The sequence below is a fragment of the Choloepus didactylus genome, chromosome 17 (assembly GCF_015220235.1).
Source record: "Choloepus didactylus isolate mChoDid1 chromosome 17, mChoDid1.pri, whole genome shotgun sequence".
In the NCBI taxonomy this organism is placed as follows: domain Eukaryota; kingdom Metazoa; phylum Chordata; class Mammalia; order Pilosa; family Megalonychidae; genus Choloepus; species Choloepus didactylus.
The window spans coordinates 61,293,829-61,314,399 of NC_051323.1; the positions used below are offsets into that span (position 1 = coordinate 61,293,829).

General features: G+C 52.4%; 1 protein-coding gene across 4 annotated transcripts in view; it reads left to right on the plus strand.

Moving 5' to 3' along the window:
* GALNT14 (polypeptide N-acetylgalactosaminyltransferase 14) overlaps positions 1-20,571 on the plus strand; it is a 216,221-nt gene that overhangs the window by 150,458 nt on the left and 45,192 nt on the right. For all 4 annotated transcript variants that reach the window (XM_037806884.1, XM_037806885.1, XM_037806882.1 and 1 more), the window contains exon 3: positions 13,331-13,429. In XM_037806884.1, the coding sequence (XP_037662812.1) occupies positions 13,331-13,429 (99 nt within the window). The remainder of the gene's footprint in view (positions 1-13,330; positions 13,430-20,571) is intronic.

Below are 20,571 nucleotides of genomic sequence, written 5' to 3' on the forward strand. Positions count from 1 at the left end.
AAAAAAATTACAAGTGGGATATTTTACACTCTTTTTTCATACTAAGTCTTTGAAATCGTGTGTGTATTTTAAACTTAGAGCGTAGCTCCATTCGGACAAGACACTTTTCAAATGCTACAGAGCCTTGGGTTGCTAGTGGCTGGGGGCTGTGGGATTGCACAGCGCAGATCCAGAATAGTGCTTGAGCCATATTTTGATAATCCCATGGGACAGGATTCAATCTGTCCCCCTCTCCTTTGAGGAAGCTTTGTTCCTGGTACCCAGGACTTTGATAAACAAGGAGAGTGACGTCTCCAGCCTGTAAACCCAGCTGAATGTTTCCAGTGCAACAGAGACTGCCTAGAGCCTGCCCGGATACTCTCCCAGGGCAGCCTTAGCCCGAGGCTCCCTGTTCTCCCCACCACAGCCCCATGCTCCGGCTTCTGGACTCTTCTCCAGGTCGGGTGGCTGTTCGGCCTCTCTTCTCTGGATGATGGCCTTGGCACCTCACTCAGCTTATTGTTCTGCAGCTCCCTTGAGCTGGAGCCAGCCGTAGCTGGGTAAGGTATGTGTTTCCCCATGGCGGTGACCCCACGGGAGCCTCCCCTGCTTCCTCCCCCATCTTTCCACACACTCAGTTCCTCAGACATGTATTGTCTGTCTACCCTGTTCAGTCATATGCTGGGTTCCAGGGTCACAGCTGTGGAGAAGGCTCAGGCCTTGCCTTCGTTGCAGCTAACAGTCAGTAGAGGAGGCCAGAAGCCATTTTACACCACTGGGAAATAAATACCGAGACAGGGTGAGTGCAGGGTCTTCTGGGGGCACACTGGAGGAGCCTTAGGGATTAGAAAATGCTTCGCAGGAGAAGTGACTTCCTGGCCAAGGTTAGAAGAGGAAAGAGTAGTCGGGCCTCTGGAGAGCGGAGAGGGGCTTTCCCACCCAGGGGAGAGAAAGTGCCTGCCAACGCCAGAGTGGAGAAAGAACGGTTCAAGCAGAAAGTGGCTGAAGCTTTGAGGGTGAGAAAAGGAGGAATAAGAGATAAGCTGAAGCGGCGCCAGGTCACTGAGGATGTTAAGCCATGAATAGGAGTTTAAACTTTAATTTTGTGAGCAATTGGGAAGCTTGAAAGGATTTACAGATTTGCAGTTTTGAGAGATTATTCTAGCTGCAGTGCGCAGAATAGATTGGACAGGGATAAAGCCAGTTAGGAAGCTGGGGCAGTAATCCAGAAAAGATATGATTGGAAAGTGAAAAAATAGCCAGGTTGAGAGATAAGGATGAATTAATAGGACGAGATTTAGGGTTGGGTGTGGGGCAGGGAGAGGCAGGATTACCCGGACTCCTGGGTGAGGGAAAATGGGGGATGGTGAGGCGGGGGACGCAGAAGGACGAGCCGGCTTGGCACAGGAGTGGGAAGGCAGAGGGGTGGACAAGTATCTCCTTGGGACATTTAAGAGAAGATGCTCCCTGGGATAGGGTTAAGGTCGTTAGCAAACAGATGGGAAATTGAAGCTTTAGCAACAAGTGAGAAAATCCGAGAACAATATAAAGATTCCAGAAGACCAAGACCTAGGAGAGAATTTTTTGGTAACATCAGAATTTAAGATGAAGGAAGGAAAAGAGAAACCTGTGAAGAAAACCAAGAGGAAACAGCCTAAGAAGAAGATAACTACTGTAAGTGATTTCTTGGAAGCCAAGAGCAGAGCACTGAACACTTAGTAAAATGTGTGACCTTCAACGTCAAATGCTACAGAGATGACAAGGAAGATAAGTCTGGAAAGCTTCCATTAGATGTGGCAAAATAGAGCAGTAACAGGGACCTTAGTGGGAGCATTTTGGGGAGAGAGGGTGGCACTATCTGACTGGAGTCCCCAAGTCTGAGCACATAAGAAAACTGAGGCAGTTCAATAGCTAAGCACCAGATCTCCACTCGGCCACTAACCCTCAGGGTGACCTTGAGCAGGACAGTTCACTGTTCTGGGCCTCAGTTTCCTCATCCATGAAAAAGCATGAAGCTAGAGCCCACGTTTGCTAAACCAGAGTCCCACAAAATTCTGTTTGATAGGATGTTAAATGATACATTTATTCAATATATATGCATTTAATATTTGAATTCCCATTATATATGGTGGTTGTGTGTTGGGAAAAAAAAAACAATGAAGTGCAAAAAAAAAAAAAAAAAAAAAGGGGGTGAGGACAGGATTTGAGGTCAAAGTTTGGTAAATAGTAGGCTAGAAGAACTCTCAGAACTTTTAACATGTTGGTATATCATCAGAAAAATCATCCAGTATTTGTCCTTTATTTACTGTTTTTTTAAACTTTATCAAAAATTAAACAAACAACAACAAAAAAACACAACATTTCAAACAAAACAAAGCAAAGGATTAAGAAAACAAATCCTTTATTTACTATTTAGCAAACTCTTTTGACCTTTGTCCACTTTATCTACCACACATGCATAGACATCTTCTGGAAATACGGTCCCGCAGCACGCAAGGGAGGGACTACGTAGGTTGGCTAGATGATCTAGATGATCTTCTACAGTTCCTGCCAGTCCAGTATTACAGGAACGCAGGGTGTACCTGGAGTTAGAGAGAGAAAGGTCCTCCAGCTGCTGGTGGCTCCAAAGTAAAGTCGGACAGAGACCAAGCCTTGAGGCAAGCCCAGACGTGTACCCCCATATTGTAGCATCCCCTACCCGTCACCAGGTAGGTTCCCAGGTTATTAGGAAAGACTCCGTGGCATATTCTTACTTCCAGGGACACTATTCTAATCTACACCCCACAATTAACCTGATAGTGGAAATATCCTGGAATTGTCAAGATGGGACTTTCTTGTAAATCGTATGCTACTAGACCCAGGTTGTTAAGAAGTGTAGGAGGTCCAAGGAGCAAGGCATGAAGCAGACCCTGAGCTGACACGGCAGATACGGTGGTGACCTGGATAGGCCCAAACTGACCAGGTCACCTGGCCAGTGGCCATGTGTTCATGGAAGGGAGGGGTGTCTATGACAGAGTCTCGGCCAGTTCTTAACTGGGCTTCTGCAAGACAACTAAGCCAAGCTGTAAGGCCCCAGGGCATCCATTTATGGCGTAAAGTAACTTCTCCTCTGCACATATAAGGGTACTTGCTAATGACCACCCTTGGGAAAAGTGAGAAAACAGTTACTCAGATAACTGTTTTGTAGTTAGTATGGGGATCCCCTGAGGGATTTGGATCAATAAAGTTTGGGGCAACCCCGAAGGAGACTCCTGAAGAACTTCCCTCTGGATACAGGAACCCCAATGCACCCCGTACCTATCAGCATCTTGCAGCATGGAGGGCCACCTGAGCATGAACAAAGGGTTCCTTGGGGGCTCTGGGCACATGTGAGGGGCCTCATGATGCCTGCACATAGCTCTTCCACCGAGGGAATTTACCTTCCACCCCAGGCGAGTCAGAAACACACAGACTTGTTTTATCAAGTAGCTAAGCATGCCTGTGTTCATCACCTGTGCTCTGTTAAAAAATTACCCCAAAACTTAGTGGCTTAAAATAACGACATTTGTCATCTCGCAGTTTCTATGGGTCAGGCATCCAGGCATGGCTTAGGTAGGGCCTCGACCTTGGGGTCTCCACCAGCAGCAGCCTAGGTGTCATGGGGGAGCTGCCGTCAGCTCCAGGCTTGACCTGGTGAGGATCCGCTGCCAGCTCCCTCATGTGGTTGTCGGCAGGATTCGGCCCTTCCTGGGCTGTGGGCTGGAGGCCACGCTCAGGTCCCTGCCACATGGGCCCCTCCAACATGGCAGATTAGACGAAAAGCTGTGGGTCACAGCCATTTGTAACCGAATCACAGAAGTGACCCTTCCAACTCTGTGGCCGAACTCTGTTCCTTAGAAGCAAGTCACTAGGTTCAGTCCACACTCAAGGGGGGTGGGCATCGAGAGCCATGTTTGGAAGCTGCCTACCACAGAGGCCACGTTCCTAAGCCATTTGCTTCCCTGCTCTGTCCCACTTCTCCCCTTCCTCCTGCATTTAGTAACGTGCTCCACAGTTCAAATGCGGCCGTGTCCTGGGAGAGCAAATCTCACTATTCTTTTAAGTGGTCCTTTATGGGACTCAGGATTTCTGCAGTACTAAGTGAGGGGGGCTGTTGAGGCAAGATGTGGGAGAAATATTTGTTTATGTGGATGAACAAATTAATCTGCTTGTGAAATCCCAGTGAAATTGACATGAAATAAAAATTTCATGCCTTACAGTAATAATCAGTGTTGCCCATGAAATGAGATTAAAAGGAATTTCTGATTTTACAGTTGTCCCACTTGTTATACTGCTTGAGTTTTTCTTTTCTAAAGAGTTGAGCTTGAACCTGCAGGCCAGTCATGGATTTGGCATTTTCTTTTCTTTCCTTTTTTTAGGTCGTCTTCCTTTTCCTCATGGTTGAGAGCAGGCTTCCTTACCCTGAACTGAGCTGGGGATATGCTAGATGTTTTCAGCTCTCAAAAACAAGTCTACGATTCTAAATGCCTGTAGCACGTTCTTGTCCATTGTCCTGGAGTGACCGACATTATGGAATGATCGCTGAACCAAGAGCTTTTTCCCTCTAGTCCTTCCTTCCTCACTGTTCTGGTTTGCTAATGCTGACTTTTTACAAAATACCGGAAAAGGATTGGCTTCTGTAAAGGGGGTTTATTTGGTTACACGGTTGCAGTCTTAAGGCCATAAAGTGTCCAAGGTAAGGCATCAACAATTGGATACCTTCACTGGAAGATGGCCAATGGTGTCCGGAAAACCTCTGTTGTCGGGGAAGGCATGTGGCTGGTGTCTTCTTCCTTTGCTCCCAGGTTGTGTTTCAGTTCCTCTCTCAGCTCCTGTGCTTTCTTCAAAATGTTGCTCTTGGGACATTTTGTCCTCTCTTAGCTTCTCTGGAGCAAACACTGGGCTGGCATCCCCAAAGTGTCAGCAAAAGTCTGCTTTCAGTGGCTGTCTTCAAAGGGTCTCTTTTGGCTGTAGCAGCTTCTCTGAAGTCCTTCTGTTTGTCAGCTATTTTATATGGCTCCAGTGATTTAATTAAGACCCAACTGAGTGGGTGGGGCCACACCTCCATGGAAACAATTCCACCAACAGGTCACACCCTAATGAAAAGTGTTACTAGTCACATCTCCATGGAAACACTCAATCAAAAGTTTCCAACATAATCAACACTAATACATCTGTTCCCACAAGACTGCATCAAAGATAATGGTGTTTGGGGGACAAAATACATCCAAACTGGCATAGTCACACTCTTCAGCTCTGAGTTGGGTCCAGTGGCAGGAGAAAGGAAAAGAGCAGACGTGGTTCCCCACGAGGCCTCGTCAGGGCTGGAGAGGAACAGAGCGAGGGTGTGGGAGCATGTTGGGGAGAGGAGGGCTGTGCCCCAGGAACCCACGGAGCTCCCCCCTTGGGCCTGTGGTAGGTCGAACTACCTACGCCAACAAAAAGCAAGTTCTGAATCTCAGGATGGGCTCCTCTGGGTGTGGACCCATTTGTAAATAGGACCCTTGAATGTGTTAAGGGTGACTTGTATCCTTGACGATCCTTTTTGGGTGTGGACAAACTAAATGAGGGTGAACCTTAAGCCCTGGGACCGGAGGCCTTATTAAGAGAGGAAATTTGGACTCCGCCAGAGAAGGCCACACCATCATCAGGGAGACAGATGACCACGTGACCGGAGGCCAAGATGCAATGCAAGGACCCCAGTGCCTGCAGCAGGACAGCAGCAGAATGCCACAGACTTCAGGGGAAAGCAGGGACTTGCCAACACCTTGAGTTTCCATTTCTATACTCTGAAACCTTGAGACGATAAATTCCCATCGTTTAAGCCCACCCATTGTGTGGCATCTGTCAGAGCAGCCCTGGCCAACCAAGACAGGGACAGACACTTAGTTCCCAGGAAACTTGTCCCATTCCCACTTTCATCCCTTCTACCGTGTTTCCCTTTGTCTCTGGGCTGCAGATTTCCCGGAAATGCAGCATAAGGGGAAGGATGATATCCCGTTAATTTTCACTGCACGGGCCTGTCCTCTGTAGTGGGCTTTGGAACTGCAGGAATTGGAGGAATGAACCATAGCTTTCTATTTGGGAATAGCTGTTAACATAAACAGTCCACGCAGGGCCTAGTTGAGGTCATTTCTTTGCCTACACTTCCTGGCTTCATGTAGGCAGTGCCTGGAAGCCCCCGTTAGCATGGCCCTATGAAGGCTCAGCCAGCAGTTTCCCTGCCTTTCTCTTACTACACAGGAGCAGCAGCCTGTCCCTTCCTTCTGAGCGGGTCATTGCAACTGCTGATTTCCCGAGCTCAATGGACATTGCTTCTTCAGGTAGTGGTTGGCATGTGAGCACCTGCCTGCAAGTGCTTGGAATAGACCTTCATATCAAGTAACAACAGGAAGCTGGCATCTACCCTACTCCCTCCCACCATGGAAGCTTTGTGGGGTGTGCCAGTTTGGAACCATTATGGACCCCAGAAGAGCCAACATCTTTTAACACAATCTTAGGGTGGAACCTTTTGATTGAGTGTTTCCATGGAGATGTGACTCACCCAGCTGTGGATGATAACTCTCACTGAATTATTTCCATGGAGGTGTGGACCCTGCCATTCAGGATGGAGTATTTAAGAGAGGAGCTAAGAGCCAACACAGACCCAGACACTTGCTGACACTTAGAGACTCTTGGAGATGCAGAGAGAAGGATGTTTGGAGATGCTAAGCTAAGAGATGAAGCCCAGAGTTTGTCCCCTCTGGGAAGCTAAGAGAGGACCCCCAGATACTTAGAGAGAAATTCCCTGGGAGAAAGAAGCAAAGATGCACAGGAGCTGAGGGAGAGGAGCAAAGACAGAAGCCCAGAGACATTTTGGAGAAAGCCATTTTGAAACAACCCGGGAGTGAAGGACCAGCAGATGCCAGCCACATGCCTTCCCAGCTGACAGAGGTGTTCCAGATGCCATCAGCCGTTCTTCAGTGAAGGTATCCTCTTGTTGATGCCTTAATTTGGACATTTTCCTGACCTTCGAACTGCAAATTTGTAACCTAATAAACCCCTTGTACTGGTTTATATATATTATGTCCCCCCAGAAAAAGCCATGTTCTTTGATGTAATCTTGTGGGGGCAGACATATTAGTGGGGATTAAGTTGGAACATTTGGATTAGGTTGTTTCCGTGGAAATGTGCCCCACCCAACTGTGGGTGATAACTCTGATTGGATAATTTCCATGGAGGTGTGGCCCTGCCCATTCAACATGGGCCTTGATTAGTGTACTGGGGCACTATGTAAGCTCAGACAGAAGGAGCAAGCTTTGGTACAGCCAAGAGAGACACTTTGAAAAATGCACAGGAGCTGAGAGAGTAGCTGCAGATGAGAGACAGTTTGAAGACAGCCCTTGAAAATAGACTCTTGTTCCAGAGAAGCTAAGAGAGGAAAAATGCCCCAAGAACAGCTAAGAGTGACATTTTTGAGGAACTGCAGCCTAGAGAGGAACGTCCTGGGAGAAAGCCATTTTGAAACCAGAACTTTGGAGCAGAAGGCAGCCATGTGCCTTCCCAGCTAAACAGAGGTTTTCCAGACACCATTGGCCATCCTCCAGTGAAGGTACCAGATTGTTGATGTGTAACCAAATAAAGCCCCTTTATAAAAGCTGATCCATTTCTGGTGTTTTGCATTCCAACAGCATTAGCAACCAGAACACCCCTTTTAATAGCCAATCGATTTCTGGTATTTTGCATAATGACAGCACTAGCAAACCGGAACATGGGGTGAGAGACAAGGATACTGGGGTCCGACAGGCCTGGTTTCAAATCCCCTTTGCCAGCTGTCCAGCTTACCTGCCTGGGCCTCAGCCTCCTCAATGGCCAATTCATAAAACAGTAGCCATCTCCTAGGGTTATGGTGAGCGTTCAGAATACGTAGTGCTTGGTCCATCACCTGGCCATCTGGGTTCCACAAACAGCAGTTTGAGAACTTTCCATGAGGTGCAGATTGTCATCACTTTAAACCGGGACACTGAGCCTGGTGAAATGACAGCCAATTTCAAGGGACTGAGGGTTGACCCAAGTGTGTCCCGTCCCCAGGCCCTTTTGATTTCTGTGCATCTAGCTGCCAGTTTGTATGACCGTCCCCCTGGCTCCCTAACTGTCCTCAGTCTCCTTCCTGAGATACCAGAATCTCCCTTCAAGAGTAAAATGGGGAGGACAATAACATACTAGCTTCCCGTAGGGTTGCTGCCGGCATTTAATGAGCTTGTGTAATAAAACAATTGGCACTGAGCCCATCGTCTCAATACCTGATAACCGACAGTGGTTGTCATTCCGTGGGCTTCTGACAGGCCCAGGTGGTGCATGTCCAGGTGCCAGGGCAGAGGTGGGCTGTGATCTCCTGGTGGAGAGTGAGGCAGGGAGAAGCTTCCACCTGGTGCCCTGGGGTTAGCATCTCGCAGCGCTTCTCTGGAAGCTTCATTTGCCAGTCAGTGACACTGAACACTCAAGAGATTGACGGTCCAGAAAGCCTGTTGCATGTCCCTTGAACTTGGGAAAATCAAAACAAAACCCAAGTCTGAGTCCAAAATCAGATGGGAGGAGCTTGTGTCATTCGTGAGCGGCTGAGCAGCTGGGAGTCTGCTTTCCTACAGCGGCACCTGCCCTTCCTCCTGGTTCCGGCCCTGGGGCACCCCCCACCCCCACACCCGTCTTTCCTGCTCACTGGCTTTTCTCTCCGGTAAAACCTCTGAATTTTTAATAAATTATGAACGTGCTCTCCTGTCCGCTGGCGCCAGATCAGTGTCGGCATCCTTTTTCATTCCCCCTGTGCCCCTCATAGACCTGGCTGTTGAGCTGATCTTGTGGATCTCTCTCACGGAAAGCCCACCATCTGGGCAGAAGCCCCTCAGGCATCCAGCTCTAACAGTCTTTCTCGGCCTCTCAGCCTTGTGGCCAGTCCCCAATGTCTGTCCCTAAACGGGGCTGTGGGTCTCGGATGGTAAGTGGCCTGTGCCCAGGGGCTCAGCGGCTGAGGACCCTGTCCCAGTGCCAGCGCCTGGGCTCCCGGGCTTTGAACAAGGGCGAGCCGCAGAGGACAAGTGCAGGTTGGGTGTCCCGGACGTGCGTTCCACTCAGCTCAGCTGGGTGGCCTCGGCTGGGTGTCCTCGAGCGGGATGCTAGGCCTCTGTTTCTCTCATCAGGTCAGGTGAGGGCAGGCACGATTAAGAGCTCCGTGAGCAGTCAGCAGGGCCAGAAGGAAGGCACTGGGCAGACCCGAGGGGTGTGGGGCGCTCCGTCCTCCTGCCCGGGCCTGTGGGTTCTGGCGGAGCTTCCGGGATTTTCCTGCCCAGCCGGAGAAAAACCCTTTGCCGTCCTTTATCCTACAGGCCGGGCTGCAAGAGGCTCTGAGCAGCGCCGGGAGCACAACCTGTTGTGTCACCGAGTGCTGCCCAGTGTGGGAGGCCGTTCTGGACCGTCTCCTCGGTCCCTGCCTTGGCTCACCTCTGCACTGGTTGTCCTGCTCACTGAGCCCGGAGCATGCCCGGAGGCCGGGGCAGCTGCTGCCGGGGGAAGAGGGACCTTCCGCAGCTCTGTCTGCATGCATGAGGTCCAGACCCCACAGCAGGTCTGGAAGGCAGGTGCGTGTTCCCACTTTACAGGGGACATTGGCATCAAGGCTTGGAGACGGTGAATGACACGTCAGCGGGCACACAGCCGGTTCTCAGCGGGTCCGGGTTCTCAAAGCCCAGGTTCTTTGCGCTGACATTGATGCTGTGTTCTTTGGTCCCACACCCCCCCTTGCCTCCAACACCCCCTTGCTCCCTGGCTGCACAGGGCGGGAGCCCTCACCAAGGAGCCCCTCCACTCACCCAAGGTCTAGCTCCTCCTACCTGGAGGAGTCGCCTGCAAGTTTGGACTTGATATTAAAAATAATGATTAGTTACTATTTGTCAAGATCTACTATCATTACCATAGTAATAGCCTAGAAAGAAATCTACAGGTTATGAATTAGTATGTGCGTTTTACAGCTGGGGAAAATGAGGCTTAGAAATGTAAAGCCAATACCCAGTCACCCAGTTACACTGCAGCTACAAACCAGTATTTGTGACGTTCCATTTAAGTGAACCGTGCTTACGGGATGTCGGCCACAATCCTAGCTTCCGGTTACTGATGCGTGAGAACGTTTAGCAGTACAGGTGTGGGCCCCAGTCTCCACTTTGCAGATGAGCAAGCAGCAGCCTGGAGAGGCAGGTGAACTGCCCAGTGTCCCACAGCTGGTCAGGGGCATCTGAGCCCTCAGGCCAGTGTGTAGAAGCCTCCTGGCTAAGCCTGCAGGCCAGGAGCCATGCGCGACTGGAATGCCCTACCCCGTTCTGTCTGTCCTCCCATGCCTTGTGGAGGGCAGCCCTGGCACCCCCTGTGCCCCACGGAGCCTTCTTCACGACTCCGGCTGGAGGAACAGCCTCCTGGCCCTGCTGCCCATCGCTCGGTGTTGGTGCACCTCCCTCCCTGGCTGGTGCCACCAAGACAGGCACGGCCCCTGTCCCCTAAAGCTCTCCAGGCAGAAAACTCCCAGGATCACCAGCTTGTCCCTGAGAATTTATGTCACAAACGCTGGGTTTGGGGCCCCTCCTGGGGTGTGCAGGAGAAGCCATCTCCAAGGCAGTGCCTGGGGTCTGTCCCTGCAGTGGGTCTCACAGCAGCCCCTCCCCAGGGCAGGGGCCACAGAAGCCAGGAGAAGCTTGAAGGGTCACTGTCCTGGCGGTGGCAGCCCTCTGAGCCACCCGCTCAGTCTCTCTCTTCTCCCGTCCCTGTAAACCACACCTGATGGCGACAAGGGGTCTGCACGTCCCTCCACTGTATTACCCCCTTTAGAAAGACAGGCGGTTATCTTCCCTGTTCCCCTGACCTCTGTCTCATTCCTTCTGGTGCTGACTGTGCCCACTGCCACCGCCCACTCTGCCAGGGTCTCCCAAGCCCACCCAGACCCTGTGGGACATCAGGCAAGGACCCGCCACCTGCCTTCTCCCTCCCCAACTTGGTCTGGTCTATGAGCAACGTAAGGCAAGCCCAGGACAGCAGAGTAGCCCCGGGGGGCTGAGAGGCCAAGCCCCTTCTCACCAAGGGCCATTTCAGTGCATTTCCCTTCCTTTTTATTAGTTATCTCATGCATATCAAGTCACCCCAAAACTTAATGGCTTAAAGCAATGATCGTCATTGATTGTCTCTCACAGTCTCTGTGGGTCAGGAATTCATGGCATCCTGGCTGGGTGGTTCTGCTTTGGAGTCTCCCCATAAAGCTGCAGACAGAATTTTAGGAGGGCCACAGTCATCCTGGGCTGGAGGACCCACTTCCAAGCGGAGGCCTCGAGCCCCTCCTCGTGGGCATCTCTCGGCAGGGCTGCTTGCGTTCCTCGGGGCATGGCAGCTGCCTTCCTACCGCACGACCGAGGCAGAGCCTGCAGGGCTTTGCTGCCCACATGGCCACTTCCACCGTGTTCCATCGGTCGTGTGAGCCAGCCCTGATGCAGTGTGGGAGGGGCCATCAGAGCACGAAGGCCAGGAGGTGACAATCATCTTAGAAGCTGACTACTACACCTTAGTCTTCAGCTGACCTGGGAAAATATTTCTTGACTTCCTTTCTCCCATCCCTCATGAATGGACATCTGGTATACTTAAATTCTGTTTATGGGGACACGGAAATGGACAAGGACATAGGTCCTTCCCTGTAGGAACCCATAATCAAACGGGAGACAGTCTCATCCTAAGAAGTGCTAGAAGAGAGATAAGTGCCGAATTATGGAAGCACAAAGTCACAGACATGTGACTGCTATCTTGGGGAGTATGGAATGCCTTGATGGCAGAGGAGACGTTTGCTCTGGGTTTCGTAGGATGGGTAGGAGCTCCCCAGGTGGAGAAGGGCGGAAGGCCATTCCTCCATCCAGAACAGTGTGAGCAATGGCAGGGAGGTACAGCAGCAGGGGCGGCTGCAATTGTGGGACGTCTTAAAGGCTGGACCAGGGTGTTTGGCGTTTATCCATCAGGAGCCACTGGGGGACTTCAAGCTGGAGGAATCTGTGGGGAGCATCAGGTAGGACTGACTGGCAGGAAGACCCGTCAAGTGGCCATTCATTCATCCCCGTGAGGAGTGATGGAACTCGGAACTGGGGTCACAGAGTGGGGGGCGGGGGTGATACAGGAAGATTTTATTAGGAGGGGAACTTTTTCTTGGAGTAATTTCTCTGGACCAACACCATGCACCTGCAATGCTTGCTCCTGCAAAGAGCCTTTAGAATTATCAGGGGGGCCAAAGGCTTGTCAGGACTCTTGGTCTGGGACTGAGGTTCTTAAGTGTTTTAAGTTAGTTGTCTCTGAGGATCTATTGAAAACTGTGAACCCTCTTCTCAGAAAAAAAAAATATACATTTGTACACACGGTTTTGCAAACAATGTCAGAGGGATCCTGTAGCCTGGAAGCCCATCCTCAAGGCTCTGGGCTCCAAAGTAAAAGCTCAGACCAAGCGGAAACTGGGAGAATGCTTGGCTTCCCAAACGTCTGTTATTTATTTCCTCTTTTAATACCCACTTGCCCCATAATTGGACAGCCCCTGAAGTTGCCTGAGACAGAAGGGAGCATTTACCCAGCGATAGCCTCTGGTGGCACCAGCCTCGCTTGGCGGGTTTATTTTCATTATTATAGTAATTTTCAGACTGTAGGCTACAATTTTCACTTGCAGCGAGGTATTAAATTGAAATTACCCCAGATGTAATTGTCACCCAAAATAGTCTGGGACACGTGGAAAGGAGTGCTTCCTCAAGATGGGTTTTATTGCTTATGCCGGGGTTTTAGGGCTGTGCCTCTTTCAACAAGTCAGATTTAAGGGTGGAAGTGGGGGGCAGAGAGCCGTGGGCTGTGGTGGGCTGGAGCTTTTGACCTTGAACAAGGAGAACCGTCTGCCGTGGGACCTGCCCTCAGCCCAGAGGCCCAGGCAGGGGTTGCCAGAAGGGCACAGGCTGGGAAGCCCTGCCCAAGACCTGGCATTTGTTTTACTTTGCTATGAGAAACCCTTGTACGTAAACTCAGGCATGCACAAAATACCAAAGATATTTTCTGTGTATCAACTTGATTTGACTGCAAGCCCACGTTCCCCACAGCTGGTGGGAAATTCAGCTCAGTCGTTCTCGGAGCTTGCTCAACCCTCTCAGGGCTGGGCCCTGAGGTCCTGGGGTCCCACCCAGGGCTGTGCAGCTGGGAGGACTCTCCTGATTGGGGGCCTCTGTGATGCCCTTGGTGCCTGCTCTTCAGACCTGCTTGGTACCCAAGGGTCTTACTTGTCCTGCTGCCTCTCCTTCCCCAGGTGCACCCTGCTGTTGTACTGTGTGGACCTCCCCCCCACCAGCATCATCATCACCTTCCACAACGAGGCCCGCTCCACCCTGCTCAGAACCATCCGCAGGTAAGTCGGCCTCTGATCTCGGGTTCTGCTCTCTGTGGGCCGGGCCTGTCACGTCAGCATCGGGCATCTCCAAGCAGGTGCCAGGCAACGCTCTGGAACTCAGGCCTCCTCCCGACAATGGGAGAGGGTGGCTGTTCTCCAGGGTCTAGAGGGTGTTAGGTCACTGGCCCCTGGTCACAGCCTGGAGGTAGTGGAACTGCGTGCCCGAGCCCCGGCCCGTGCCCACTATGCCACCTGCCTCTAGAACGTGATTCTGATCTTCACAGCTGCCGAAGAGACTGAAGCGCAGTTTCCTTAACTGAGGGGAAGCAGCACACCCCACCTGCAGGCTGTAAACCAAGCCTTCCCCGGGCTGGGACTAGGTTCTGCCAAGTGCCCCCCAGGACAGTTTTCTGCCTCTCCACGGCCCCCCACAGGCCTGATGGGTCACTGGCGGTGTGGGGCAGACAGCCAGGGGTGTCCTCAGCATTGGCTTTGTGTGCCGTCTGCCTTCTGTTCAGTCCCTGCTCCCCATCAGGCCTCTTGCTCTCCTAGGTGACCCCTTGCAGGTGTGGCCTCCCACAGAATGCCCAGAACACGCCCCAGCACCAGAACACTTGTCTGGAGTTGCTGGCCCCGGTTCCCAGAAGCTGCAGGCTGTTTCGGCGCCCCCTTCCCCCAGGCAGCACCCCTTCCTCTCCTCCGCGCCCCTCCCCCTGCGCCCACCTGGACACCACCAGCTTCCTCATGCAGGAGGACGGGAACAGCAGCCCTGTCTCTGCTCCTCATGGCTGGGCAAGGCGGGGAGGCCATCGCTGTGCCCACCCCGCAGCGGAGGGAGCAGACTTAGAGTTACTCTGTCGGTGCCTAAGGTCACTCAGCAGATCATGGTGAAGCAGGCTGCCGACCCTCCTGTGCCGACGTCAGGGGTGGTGTTTCAGGACCACTGGGGTTGGTGTGGGGCCTGGGGTGCAGCAGCCACCCCCTCGGCAGTACCTCCGTGCCCCTCGGACACAAGGCCTATCCCAGCTCCTCAGACAGTCCCCTGGTCCCACAGAGGAGACGCGATTAAATGGGGGCTAAAGAGAGTACACCAGGGACTGCAAAACCTCTGGCCATTTCCATCAAACAGCTCAAACCTTTCCTCTCTTCTTCCCACGCAGGGCAGGCAGGGAATTTCCAGGAGAGGGGAAAATGGCCACAAGGCTTGTGATGGGAGCTGCGCTGAGCTCTAGAGCAGCCCTGAGGGAAGGCCTCCGTCTTCAGCTCCACCTGTCACTGGTGATGAGCTAGGCTGGCAGGGACTCACTCAGACACGCAGCTTGCACCTGGCATTTCCACCTGTCCAAGGGGTGGCTCTCTCGGGCCCCCAGATGTCCACAGCCACTTCCTTCTACCATCCGCTTGCCCAGGGCTAGCTTCTGCATTCCCCAGATGCCTGCCTGATTCAAATGTGATTTCCCAACGAGGCTACAGCTGTTGGCAAGAAAATGTCCCAAGTCACTGTCAGATGTCACTGTGAGTCGCCCAGTAGCTTAATGCAGTGCCTTGCTGATTTGTACGTGGCATGGGTATGCACAGGGAGAACAGGACGGGGTGAGTCCATTTCTGGTGAAGAGAGGAAGGAGTTTCTGGGTTTAGGTGGAGCAGAGGCGGCTGACCTGCAGCGCCAGCCCTCGGCCTCACCACCGTTGCGAGCTGCTCGGGCACAGCAGCAGTTTCATGGAGCACACAGACCTGCCGCCCACGGTGGCCACTCTACAAGGACACTGGTCAAGCCTGCCAGATGTTTCCATGGGGACATTGGCGACCTCTCAGAGCTGTGACTGACCCCACACAGCCCGTCAAGGGCTTCCTCGGGGCTCCTTCTCCACACCTATCCACCTGGCATGGCACCCACTGCATCTCTCCCCAGAGTGGTCTTCAGTGACCCCCTTTCCAGCAAGGACTGTATTTTCATCACCTCTCTCTTAGCCTTTGAGAGCTCAGTTTCCTGATCGGTGAGCGGGGAATAATAATCACACCTGCTGTATAGGGTTGCCGTGAGCCCAAATGGGTGACTTCCAGTAAAGGACTGCAAGTGCAAGCACGTGATAAATGCTAGCCATCTCATATCTGCATGGCTCATATCTGAGCGCTCAAAAGAAAGTGACTAGGGCAGAACGTTTGGAGTCAGAAGACCTGGGTCGAGGCCCAGCCCTACCTCTTCCCAGCCATGTGGCCTTGGGCAGGTCACTTAACCACTCCTGTAAAAACAGATAAAGACATCTCTCATCTTTCAAGTTCTTTCTCGTTTCTCAGGACACTGCAGGAGCATCTCTACACAGGGTCTCACAGGCCCCCCGGCTCCCCTGATACTATACCGATGTTCTCAGGAGCTTGTCGGCTGCTGCCCTCAGACTAGTCACTTTCAGCTCTAAGGAATAGTTCTCCTTCTGCTGCTTCTCCTCTCTTTTGATTGTAATAAGAATAGTTAATTAGTGATATTAATGTCTTAAATACATACTGAGCTTCACGGTGGCCAGACACGTTCTGTCTCTGCCCTCAGCTGGAGTCTCATCCTGAGTGAGATCAGCATGTGGTGACCCGGGGCCCACAGTCAGGGGCTGGGAGGCAGAGAACCAGGACTTTCCTGACCTCCCAGGTGGGAGCCCAGCACAACTCGGGGTGCAGCCTGGGGCCTCTGTCCACCACCCTGACGGAGGCTGCCCCTGAGCCTATGCCTGGCACCCCTGCACTCTGGGAGGTGGCGTGGCGCCCATGGGCACCGTGGCTTTCAGGAGGTATCCTTAAAGGGCTGGACGATGCACCAAACTCTGCTGGGCAGTTTGCTGAGAGGGCCTGTGGCCCTGCCTTCTGCCCCTAGAGTTCCCGATGCGACTCAGAAAAACAGCAGAAGGGGGTCTGGAAGCCGGCTGTGAACAAGACAGGTGTGTACCTCCTCTGCAGGCTGAGTGGACGTGAATTATAGGGAAAGTACTTCTAGAAACTTCCATGGTCAGGTACTGTGATGGTTTGAAGCTGTATGTACCCTAGAAAAGTGAGTTCTTAAAGCTAATCCATTCCTGTGGGTGTGGAACCATTGTAAGTTGGGTTTTTTGCTGAGTAGGATCTTCAGAAGTGGCCCACCTCATTCAGGGTGGGTCTTAATCCTCTTCCTGGAGGCTTTTACTAGAGAATGCAATTCAGACAAAGAGAGAGAAAGGAAAGAAAACAAGAAGTTGGAAGCAACAAAACCCGGAAGAGAAGGGAGAGACTGGCAGATGCCTCCATGTGCCTTGCCACGTGGCAGAGGAGCCCAGGATCACCAGCTTCCTGTCTTCAGGAAGTGAGCATCGTCTTGATGATGCCTTGATTTGGAGGTTTTCATGGCCTCGGGACTGCAGGCTTGAGGCTAATAAATTCCCATTACTAAAAGCCAGTGCATTCTGTGGTGTCCGCTTCTGGCAGCCTGGCAAACCGGAACAGGCACCACCTGCTTGTGATTCTTTGCCTCCCTTCACTCCCCCTCCAGCCACACAAATAAACTGCTGGCCGCTGAGGGGACACCGAACTCTCTTGCCTGCCATCAATGAAATGATCCTCCGTCAGGTACATTTCACCTTCACCTTTCCAGAGTTCCGGATGACCTTGTCCCCAGGCTCTCGCAAGGGGAGCTGAGGAGGAATAAATTCGCCTCTCGGCTCCCTCCCTGCCACACCTGCCCTGCACCTGGCAAGGCCTCTGCTCCTCTGCCCTCCTTGCCTGTTTCTAGGGAGCCAGGCCAGGGGTCAGGAAGGCACATGGGGGCATTCAGAGCCCAGCAGAGGCAGGGCGGAGTGAGGGTTCACATCAAAGGGGGAGGGAGAGTGAGTCCCAACCGTGATGAATTGGGGGGCTTTTATCATTGAAGGAGGGAGAAAACAAGACCCAAAGAATGGCTTCTCTTCGCTGATGTCACAGTGCATCCCCGTGTGTATGTGAGACCCAGGGCTGTCCCCTTCCCCTCCACGTGTCCCCTCCCATCAGGGTTCTGTAGCTCACCTGGCCACTGAGTGTCCTCGAGCCCCCTCGCTGCTGCCAGATGGCGCAGAGCAGCTTAGCAGTCTGGCTGAGAATGTCAGCCATGGCCATGCAGTCCTGGCTCTGGTCTGGGTGTGCCAGTTGTGTGACCCTGGACAAACTCCATAAATCTCTGCCTCAGTTTCCTTTTCTGCAAAATAGGGACAAGAACAGTAGCTACCTCACATCATTGTCGAGAAGTTTAAAGGAGCTCAGATAGGGGAAGGACGGTGCCTGGAGCATGGTGCGCCTCTACAGGTGATGGCAAGTGTTGTTAGCAGTCTCCTCTGCCTGTTTAGACGGCAGTGTTCTAACGCAGTGGCTTGTGAAATTGAGCAGGTGTCTGAATTTCCTGGGGGGCTTTTTGAAACAGTTTCTTGGGTCCCATCCCCTTAGATTCAAACTCAGTAGGTCTTGGGTGGGGCCTGAGGATTTGCATTTCTAGCAAGTCCCCAGAAAATAATGCTGCTGCTGGTTCAGGGATCACACTTTGGGAACCCCTGCTGTAAGTCATGCATACTGCTATTATTAGCTTAAATAGCATTATTATCAGTGCACTGAGAGAGCGGCCTCTGCGAGCCTGCCCAGTGCGTTGAGCTGCTCTTACACCTAGTGTATCCTTGGGAGGCAGGTAGAAGTATCTCTTCTGTGCAGCTGAGGAAATGGTGCTGAAGGTTAAATCCTTTCGGAAGCCCTCCCGGGTAGCGAATGGTGGGTGCCGAATCAGCACTTGAACCAAGTCAATCAGAGTCTGGAACGACTGAAAACCACCACTGACCGACCTCGGCCCTTCATTCAACTGGCATTTATGGAGCATTTGATAAAAACCTGCCTGCATATAGCACTGTGGAGTCACAAAGCAATTGCAAATATATTTCGTCATTTCATATGCACAAAAGCCTGTGAAATAGGTCAAGTATTAATATCACCTGCTTTTACGAGGAAAATGTAATTACAGAAGAAAACGAAGGCTAGGAGAGGCCCAGGGCCTCGTTCCCGATTGCACAGCTAGTAGGTGGTGGAGCCAGCCTGGCCTCCCGTGGCTTCACGGTGGGGGCGCAGTGGGTGGGAAGCAGGTGCAGCTTGCCTGGGAGATGGGCCACACATGGGAGGCTCAGTTCTAGAAGAATTCCCAGGGAGAGCATGACCTGTGTTTGCCACTGAGCAGAAACTCCCATGCTAAGACCCAGCACAGGGAGGGCAGGGAGGACCTGGATGGGGGTAAAGCAAAGGAACAGCTTCTCCTCAGCCGGGCCCTGGAGAAGGGGGAGAGTTTGCTTTGCTGTAGAGGGAGCAGTGAGGGGTGCTGGGGGGAGAACCTGTGGGAGCAGAGGAGGGAGAAGGGAGCCCACAGGGCATGGGAGGTGGGGGCTGGGTGGCAGGAGGGAGGCCCCCAGGTGTGCCACCTGGGCCGGGCCGGGCCCCAGGGGGCGGGCCTGGCCTTCCTCCTCATGCCACCTCTGGAGGAGCTCAAGCCACTTTGCGGAGACCCCACCATCTCTCCAATGGCTCTGATTAGAGGCGCAAAACAAGCCAGGTGTTACCAGGAAATGGTGTAATTAGCACTCTACTGCTGTCGATTTTGGGGGGTTGTTGCTTTATTTTTTTCTTTTTTTAAACTCTGAGCATTTTTTATTTGCTAATCATCTCTCAGTTCAACCAGCACAGAGCCAGCATGCGATTTACCTTTTGATGTTCACATAAGAGAACTCTTGAATCTCAAAGAACAGGCAGGGATTTGGGGGAATCGAATGCAGAAGCTACAGTAATCAAAGCTCATTAGAGTTTATTCTTCAAGCAGGTCTCTTCCCCTCCCTCTGTCTCCTTCTCCCCCTCCCTCCCTGATGAGAGGGCTGGTTGTGGGTTTTGCAAGTGTTTTCTTTGGGACAGAACGTGGCATGGGGTGTCCGCCCAACCCCCCTGGGCTCAGATCTCTGTGCTGGGGTTTCCTCTTCCCCCTTTCGTGAATTGCCATGGTGAGAATGAAGGCGTCATAAACACAGACAGCTCCAGGAGAGGTTCTCCCAGAGGGTCTCTGCAGCCTTCACAGTAGGAGCGGCTCAGGATGGGACTCCTGAGAGCAGGGCCCCCTCAGCCGCTCAGCCAGCCCCCATTCTGCACCCCCTCCCCTACATACTCGGGGGTCTGGGTGCTGCACTGTGGGCAGTGTTTCTGAGGAGCCAGGCAGATCGGGGTGCTCAGGAGAAGTGAGATACAACCCACTGGCAGCCCGAGAGCCACAGTTAACAGGGAAACCCGGCCCCTGCACCTTGGAGACAGAGCCACAGCCCAGCAAGGCCAGCGGATGCCAACTCAATCCAAAACTCACTTAACAGTGCACAAAAGCCATTTATCGTCCCTGAGTGCCAAACACTGTGCGAAGTGCTTCTTACACGTGTTCCTGAATTCTCCTAGCAGCCCTGCCCAGTGGGTACCACTCGTCCTAGCCCTCATTTATAGGTGGGTGTATTTGCACAGAGCAGTCAAGTACTGGCCAGGATTATCCAGCCTGTAGTACTTAGCTGCTAGAACATGCACTCTGGTGTCTGGAGGTCCCTTCTCTTCTGTTCATCATTAGACCAGGCCCAGCACGTAGTAGGTGTGCACGACGTATCTCTTGAGTGCACAGTTGTGAGTCATGGCACTGCCACGGGCTCCAGCAATGCAGAGGTTAATTTGACAAGGCCCCTACCTGCTCCCAGGAGAATTGTCATCCAGAGGGGTCAGTGGACATATGAGGTACCCACTCAAACCTCAGAGTCGAACAGTGATAAGTGCCACTGGGGGCGACAGGACAAAATGCTGAGGGAGCCCAGGGCGGAAGCAATTCATTCTAGCAAGTGACATTTGAACTGGGCGGTGTGGGCAGAGCAGGGCAGTGGCAGGCAGTGGATGGCGGGGGCGAGAAGTCCCTTGTTTGTAAGCGAGCCAGGCCCCTTCAGATCCCGGCTTCGGGCGAGAGGAGTGGCAAATACAGGTGGGCTCAGGTCGTGAAAGGTCTCTGGAGGTGTGCTGAGGATTTGGGGGTGGCGTCAGCAGGAGCCACTGCAGTATTTTATTTATTAACTTACTTGTAGTAGTGAGGCAAGTCACCCGATCAGATCTGAGCTCCGGAAACCTCC